The sequence below is a fragment of the Procambarus clarkii genome, chromosome 11, assembly GCF_040958095.1.
Source record: "Procambarus clarkii isolate CNS0578487 chromosome 11, FALCON_Pclarkii_2.0, whole genome shotgun sequence".
In the NCBI taxonomy this organism is placed as follows: domain Eukaryota; kingdom Metazoa; phylum Arthropoda; class Malacostraca; order Decapoda; family Cambaridae; genus Procambarus; species Procambarus clarkii.
Window position 1 is genome coordinate 2,050,891 of NC_091160.1, and position 8,622 is coordinate 2,059,512.

The window sequence follows — 8,622 nt, forward strand, 5'->3', positions numbered from 1 at the left end:
TCTCTGAGTACAAAAGACATGAAAATGGTACACCGCAAGGAGGTATTCTGAGCCCTCTTCTCTTCAACTGTTTAATGGAAAGTATAATGAGGTTGAAACTCCCACATCACTGCAGGCTGCTAAACTACGCGGACGACTTTGTCATCATCATAAAAGGAAGGGATGCGGCGCGCCTTGCACCCATATACTTAGACTGCATCAGCAAAGTGGCAAAACAGATTGGGATCAAACTCAACCCCTCAAAGTCAAAGGCCATGCCCATAAAAATAGCGAAGCCCAACATTCAACTCACAGTACAGGGTCAACCAATAGAATGGGTCGACACCTATCAGTATCTAGGAATCATCCTGGACACACACATGAATTTTAATGCTGAGGTCACTTACTTGAGAGAGCGAACTGCGGCCCGGACGGCAATCCTCAGGTCGCTAACCTCCCTTTCTGGAGGAGCCAATCTGCAAGTCCTTCGCACATACTATGTACAGGCAGTCAGATCAGTGATCGATTATGCCACACCTGCACTCACAAATCTATCACACCAACAGTGGATAAAGCTTGAAGTTGCCCAAAACAATGCTATGAGAGCTGCACTGGGAGCCCCCATGTGGACCAGGCTTGAAACTCTTAGACCGGAGACGGGTTTGCCCTCTCTACAAGAAAGAATATCACAAAGAACAGCTACAATTATCAGTAACATTATTATTTCTTCTGATCCAATCCCAGTACGGCAGGCCTTGGTGGTTGGACTAGGCCAAAACAATGGAAACTCTTGGGTTGCAAGAGCAGGAAAAGTCCTAAACAGACTACATTTAAAAAGCATGATTCTTGATAGAGAGGGTGATCATCCACACCCAAATTATACTCCTTCCGCGCCGTGGGAAGAGCTTACTTTCAAAATAGTAATAGAAAGTCTCCCAATGAAAAAGGCTGCCTATGATCCGACAATCCTAAGGCGCATAATAGAAGAGCAAATGTATAGCATAGCAGTAGCAGGAGCCACCCACATCTTCACAGACGGATCCTTGGACACAGAAAATGAGAGTGCTGGCGCTGCTCTTTGCACGACCAGTGTACAGGCATCTTGGAGACTGGGAGGACTAGTATCATCAACCCAAACTGAGCTGTTTGCCATACAACAGGCATTCGCATATGTGATTGCACAAAACACTCAAAATGCAATCATACACACAGACTCAAAGCTGCACTTCAAATACTAGGGCAAAAACAGTGGAAAGATAATGTGGAAATAATTACCACCATCTTGTATCTTGGAGCAGTCGCTAAAGGCAAAGGACTCAACATAACTTTAAACTGGATCCCATCCCATATTGGAATCCCATTAAATGAAAAAGCTGATGAAATTGCTAAATTGGCAACTCGTCATCCAGTGATACATAAAACAATTCAACCCAGCCTAGAGAACATAAAAAACATCATCACCAAAAAACTCTCACATCTCAACAAAGCCTACCTACACCAGAGAATAGCTGAAGGTTCGCCATCTGCAACATGGTATCTTCAGGCTACCAAATTAGAAAGGTTAAATATCCCAAAAGGAATCCACAGGGAAATAGCAGTTAGGTTATATAGACTACGTCTAGGTTACAGATGCAACTGGGAGATTGGTGAACCCCGACAGAGAGAGTGCATCCTCTGCCAAACTGTCACAGAAAAGCCATTACTTCACTATCTACTGGAATGTGAAGCAACCAATGACCTTAGAAGAGCTTTAAGAGTTCCTGAATCATGCAGTGGCCACCCTGAAGCCATCAACACAGCCACTCTCCTGGTCAACAAAGGTGTCCAGCAGCTGGACACCCTCATAAAGACTGTGAAGCAGTATCCTCCCCCGCGATAACAGCTTGATGGTTAAAAGCAACCTCAGAATACTGAGAAAAAAAATTTACCACTTACGGGCTATTCATGCCCGTGCCACCTCTTGGGTGGCTTAGTCTTTATCAATCAATCAATCGCTGAAATTAGATATTAGGTTGCAGGCCCTGGCAGCAGGAGGGCGAGACCCTCGGAGCTGCTTGGCTTGCTCCACATTACATCCACAGGAATTTACGACGTGTTAATTTTGTCTGGAAATTTATTTTGCTAATAATTTTTAAGCTACAATTTGAGAGATCTGGAAGTCTCGCTGGCAGCAACAAATATGGATGCCGGACACAATGTAAGTTTACTAATGTCTGGCGAGAACCCGACGCCAATGTCCCGGGAACTGGACATTCTGCAGAAGGACCTGGACACCCTCTTCCTCATTGTGTTCGGCATCCTCATATTCAGTAAGTACCAAAATCTGTGTTTTCTCTCTTTTTTCAAGTATTTAAACATATATATAGCACCTATTTCACATTTTGTATATTAATAAAATAGTTGTATTTTATATAGACGTACAATAATCTGTGTGTTAGATTTTGTTTTATTATGCTTAGAATAATGTATTTGGAATGCAATTTGTACTTTTGACTAACATTTGTTTATATTTCAGTCTTGCAGACCGGGTTCGCATTCCTTGAGGCAGGCTCCGTAAGGTCCAAGAACACCACCAACATCCTTCTCAAGAACATGCTCGATGTCTGTAAGTTATCAAACACCTTCGTTATTTGTTATCGTATCTGGCTTATGTCTGGTGAACCAGCACATGATTTTTTTATTCCTATCTCATAGCTAAAGTAAGCTCTCAATGTATATAACTTTGCCGACTCTTGTATTCCTGTAATTTCCTGCTTTTGCTTTTCCATCTGCTGGTGTTATATACTAAATTGTTCTCTGTATTCAATTAACCGACTTCCTCCCACCAAGCCTCACGTAGTAATAATGATATGAATTCCACAATCGTCCCCACCCTGTACTAACCATCTGCCCTGTTACTCTCCCCAGTCATTGGTGGCATAGCGTACTGGCTGGTGGGGTTCCCGCTGGCGTTTGGAGGCGGGAACAGCTTCTCTGGTACAGAGTACTGGGCGTCGTACGGGCTGTCGGACGAGCACCTGGCCTTCTGGTTCTTCCAATTCGTCATCGCCACCACAGCCTCCACCATCATCTCGGGGTCGATGGCTGAGCGGTGTGCCTTCAATGCTTATCTCATCTACACGACCGTGCTGTCAGGTGGGTGTGAAGCCTCTTTCTCTCTGTAAAGTATGTTTCAAATTTAGCAGGATACTTTACACTATTTTGTGGTCAATGAATAAATAACTTTACTCACTGGCTTTATTTATATAATTTAGATAATATTTGAGAGGAACCTTAACAGGGCAATCTTGAGAGAAAGACAATTTGTTAGACAATAATAGCCTAACACTGATCATTATAATTAAACTTTATGTGTTTCTCAATAAATTTAAAAGGCAATGCAAACAATAATACATTTCCCACGGAATTAATAGATACATTATAAAATACAGCAGTGTTGGTACAGCTGTAGTGTGCCGTGTTTTAATCATGTTTGTGTGTTGTAACAGCTCAGTTATGATAATATTTGTGTTTGTACAGCTGTGGTGTACCTGGTGGTGTCACACTGGACCTGGTCAGACGTTGGCTGGCTCAAGACTCAACACTACCAGGACTTCGGTGGATCTGGCGTCGTCCACCTCACAGGGGGCGTGGCAGCTCTTGTTGGGGCTGTAATTCTTGGGCCCAGAATTGGTCGCTTCGGACCCAAGGGCAAGGAGATACGTGGACACTCTGTGCCGGTATGTTCATAGAACAGTGGTAATATATTATTATCTGAAGTCATGAAGCAAGATATAAATATTTGTGGATTATCATGTTTAATACAAATATTACACGTCAAGGTGGAGGTGTAAAGTTGTGTTTGAACTTCCAGCTGGCAGCTTTGGGAGGCTTCATCCTGCTCTTCGGGTTCCTGGCCTTCAACGGAGGGTCCCAAGCGTCCATCAGCCACGAGGGTGATGCTGTAGCCATTGCCAAGGCTGTCTTTAACACTGTGATCTCGGCGTCTTCAGGAGGCATCGCTGTGCTCCTGGTGTACCGTTCTGTGCTGTGTGGGAGGGAGTCCACCTGGTCCTTCCTAATGGCTCTTAATGGTTCTCTCGCTGGCATGGTAAGTACCGCTCTGCGCTGTGTGGCCGGGAGTCCATTAGTGCTAGTATGATGGACTCTGCTCGCTGTAAATTTTCATTGACAGACGTTTGATTTAAACTTAACTTAGTATTATGATAACATAACAAATTTCTTATCAAAATGGTGTTACTTGCAATATGTCTGAGTTTGTTTATCCAATGCTTAAGGACATGTTTCCATGACAGGTGTCAATCATTGCCGGGTGCAACGTTGTGCGGCCGTGGAGTGCCAGTGTCATTGGTACAGTGGGTGGATCAGTGTTCCTCGCCATCCACACCCTTCTGCCTAAGATGAAGGGTACGTCACTGCTTCTCTCACCGCTCAGTTTTCTTAACTTTGTCTCAAGAAGGCAACAAGTAGCCAGTTTTATCTAACTTGAGTTTGAAATATTTTAACTTTAACGTTATGTTCTGTAGATGGCATATACTTAAATAATAATATTTATAAAATTTTATATTATTGGGAAGCGTACGTGCATATTGGGACTGTTGAGGTTGTGGATGTAAAGTTAATAAATATTTCTTCCACAGTTGACGACCCACTTGATGCTGTGGCTGTACACATGGGAGGTGGGTTGTGGGGGCTGGTTGCTGTGGCCCTCTTCCAGGATGGTGGCATTGTGTACGGGGGCAGCGCGGAGGTCCTCGCCTGGAACATAGTGGGGGCGCTGGCCATAGTGGCCTGGTCTGGTGGTCTCTGTTTAGTTATGTTTGGTTCCCTCAGGCTGCTCGGCCTCTTGAGGGTGCCTCCAGAAATGGAAATTGCAGGCAAGGGAAGATAATACATAAAGTTTTCACTTTTGTATTATATAATTGATAATTGTTATATTTTTAGTGTTATGAACGCATTCATTATACATTGTATATGTTCTATATCTCTAACAATATCTATACGCCAGGAATGGACATCTTGAAGCACGGGGAGCCAGCCTACCCAGCTGACGCTTGGCTGGAGAGCCAGTACGATGGATCCGTAAACACTCAGGAGAACAAGAGGAATTCAAGTAAGTTGTCAACTAAGTTGCTTTTAAAGTTTTGTGTGTGATGTTTATTTATTTGATATTAATGAAATGCATCATAGAAATTCATACAGTTTTGTTATCAACATTTTCCACTATTCATCTAATCCATTATTTTCCAGATCTTCCACCCAACATGTCTGCCCCAGAAGAATTTGGTTTGACTAATTCCCAGGACCCAGCTCCAGTCCCTGGACACCTTGTATACTGGAGTCGTGCAGGACCAGTCCCATCCCACCTCTCGCCCGTCGTGTCCCTCAACAACCACGAAGCTAACCACTTGAACTCCAACAATAGTGTCTCTGAAGCTGGCTTCACAGTCCGACTGGGAGACCATGATCTGCGAGTCCTCGTTGAACCCAGAGATCAACGTGGTCAAGACCCTCATTGTTACCCGAATGAGGCTTTTGACGAAACCTAAAGCTTTAAGATTCTCTTTTCTGTGTTATTACTTATGGAAGTATGTGTATGTTGTCATTTCTTATGAAAGTATGTGTGTGTTTGTCATTACTTATTGTTATGGGTAAGGTTCATGTGTCTCGCAATAATTAAATAATAAATGTGGCCTTGTCTAGGGATTAAAGAAACGACTGCTTCACAAACACATCAATATACTTCATGAAGGGATAACAAAGAAACAATCAGACATATCAAATAAATACACACAGGTAGCCAAGAATCACCAGATATATTCTCATTTAATAAGTTTAGATAATATTTATAGGCACTGATCACTAACTTACCCGATATAAGAATATATGGGTAAGCAAATAATGGTCTAACCAGGCAAGTAACTATGTTAACTGAACTAAACAGGGACCTTTGACTTATCTTATAATTCAGGTCCCCCTCGGATAACTCCACCTATGCTACTGGCTGCCAAGTGTCCAGTAGCATGGGGCGTGGGGTCAACATATTACCAATTAAGGCCCAAATGAATATTTTTAGATACATTGCTATCTGCAGCGAGTAATACTTATGAACATATTTATAAATACCGTAATATACATTAAACATAACTAAGGTGTAATTAAAATACATGTACACACAAGAACACTGAATAATTACAGGGGTGAATCAGTGATGCTATGCTGGATACAATGCGTGCATCAATGACTACTCTGTATATGTACAGAGTAGATTCCCCTGTACATTCCCCTCCCACGAGACGCCACTGTCTCTCCCCACATGAATAAACATGAAATAGCGTCAAAAAATACAACATACAAGCACGCTACAGTTAACGCAAACAATACTCAACGAAAACAAAAAGGACGTAATGTTAATCTCACAATAACTGAGGAAGGAATTTAGGAACATTAATGCTTTATCATGAAAAATGTCAGAATCAAGTATTATTGATACATAACACTTATGACAGTACTGTATGTGTGTTTTCATTACTTATGAAAGTGTGTGTGTGTGTAGTTGTCATCACTTATGACATTATGTGTGTTTGTCATTAGTTGTGAAAGTATGTGCGTGTATACAATTAATTAATCTATTTTTGTAATGCTGTTAATTTAAATTGTAAACAATAGTAAATGTATTTGTATCAATAATCCATATTGTTTATTATTTCCTGGTGTTATTACCCAAACAAATTCAGAAGATTTGTATTTTATAAAATAACAATATTTTATAAGATTAAACCACCCAAAAGGTGGCACGGGCATGAATAGCCCGTAAGTGGTGGCCCTTTTAAGCCATTACCAGTATCAAGAGCTGATACTGGAGATCTGTGGAGGTGCGAATGCACCCTGCATGACGGGAGATGTCTCCTTTATGAATGTGTTAAGATGAAGATGAAGCAACCCGAAAGGTGGCACGGGCATAAATAGCCTGTAAGTGGTGGCCATTTTAAGCCATTACCAGTATCAAGAGCTGATACTGGAGATCTGTGGAGGTGCGAATGCACCCTGCATGACGGGAGATGTCTCCCTTGTGAATGTGTTAAGATGAAGATGAAGCCACCCAAAAGGTGGCACGGGCATAAATAGCCAGTAAGTGGTGGCCATTTTAAGCCATTACCAGTATCAGGAGCTGATACTGGAGATCTGTGGAGGTGCGAATGCACCCTGCATGACGGGAGATGTCTCCCTTGTGAACGTGTTAAGATGAAGATGAAGCCACCCAAAAGGTGGCACAGGCATGAATAGCTCGTAAGTGGTGGCCCTTTTGAGCCATCACCAGTATCAATAGATGATACTGGAGATCTGTGGAGGTGCGACTGCACCCTGCGTGACGGGAGATGTCTCCCGGACCAAATGGTGACCAGATGGTCCATATCTTCTTTATTGATTGATGATTGATGAAGATTAAGCCACCCAAAAGGTGGCACGGGCATGAATAGCCCGTAAGTGGTGGCCTTTTTAAGCCATTACCAGTATCAAGAGCTGATACTGGAGATCTGTGGAGGTGCGAATGCACCCTGCATGACGGGAGATGTCTCCCGTATGAATGTGTTAAGATGAAGATGAAGCAACCCAAAAGGTGGCACGGGCATAAATAGCCCGTAAGTGGTGGCCATTTTAAGCCATTACCAGTATCAAGAGCTGATACTGGAGATCTGTGGAGGTGCGAATGCACCCTGCATGACGGGAGATGTCTCCCTTGTGAATGTGTTAAGATGAAGATGAAGCCACCCAAAAGGTGGCACGGGCATGAATAGCTCGTAAGTGGTGGCCCTTTTGAGCCATCACCAGTATCAATAGATGATACTGGAGATCTGTGGAGGTGCGACTGCACCCAGCGTGACGGGAGATGTCTCCCGGACCAAATGGTGACCAGATGGTGGACAAACACGAGAGAGAGAGAGAAGATTAAGCCACCCAAAAGGTGGCTTGGGCATGAATAGCCCATAAGTGGTGGCCCTTTTGAGCCATTTCCAGTATCAATAGATGATACCGGAGATCTGTGGAGGTGCGACTGCACCCTGCGTGACGGGAGATGTCTCCCGGACCAAGTGGTGACCAAATGGTGCTGTTTTCGGGGAGTATTTAATCATGTAAAGTAATTACAGTGCTGGCAAAATTACATTACTACTATATATATATATATATATATATATATATATATATATATATATATATATATATATATATATATATATATATATATATATATATATATATATATATATATATATATATATATATATATATATATATATATATATATATATATAGTAGTAATATATATATATATATATATATATATATATATATATATATATATATATATATATATATATATATATATATATATATATATATATATATATATATATATATATATATATATATATATATATATATATATATATATTACTACTATATATATATTTATTATTTTCTGGTTTAGGGCTTCTATCCCTCTAACTATTTTCTTAGCATCAGGGCTTAATTGAAATAGGAGTTCTCCAAAACTCATTTTCGTACTTTTAAGGTGAAGAAAAGAAGTGATTTACTATAGAGTGTATTACACTTATTTGTATAATTTGCTCGACGTAATTT

The 8,622-nt window shown here is 41.4% G+C and overlaps 1 protein-coding gene across 1 annotated transcript; it reads left to right on the forward strand.

Moving 5' to 3' along the window:
* The first annotated feature begins 2,158 nt into the window (after positions 1–2,158).
* LOC123751501 (putative ammonium transporter 1) lies at positions 2,159–5,528 on the forward strand. Its single transcript, XM_045733584.2, has 9 exons — positions 2,159–2,288; positions 2,495–2,584; positions 2,887–3,114; positions 3,499–3,698; positions 3,833–4,069; positions 4,275–4,386; positions 4,620–4,856; positions 4,988–5,092; positions 5,230–5,528. The coding sequence occupies exons 1-9, from the start codon at positions 2,159–2,161 to the stop codon at positions 5,526–5,528; spliced, it is 1,638 nt and encodes a 545-aa protein (XP_045589540.2).
* The last annotated feature ends 3,094 nt before the right edge of the window (positions 5,529–8,622 follow it).

What these genes read in the sequence shown, in the direction of transcription:
- LOC123751501 (XM_045733584.2), top strand. Translation starts at nt 2,159, where the DNA reads ATGGATGCCGGACACAATGTAAGTTTACTAATGTCTGGCGAGAACCCG. An exon ending in CCTTCTGCCTAAGATGAAGG is followed by an intron (nt 4,387 to 4,619) that starts GTACGTCACTGC and finishes TTTCTTCCACAG; the next exon opens with TTGACGACCCACTTGATGCT. An exon ending in GGAGAACAAGAGGAATTCAA is followed by an intron (nt 5,093 to 5,229) that starts GTAAGTTGTCAA and finishes ATTATTTTCCAG; the next exon opens with ATCTTCCACCCAACATGTCT.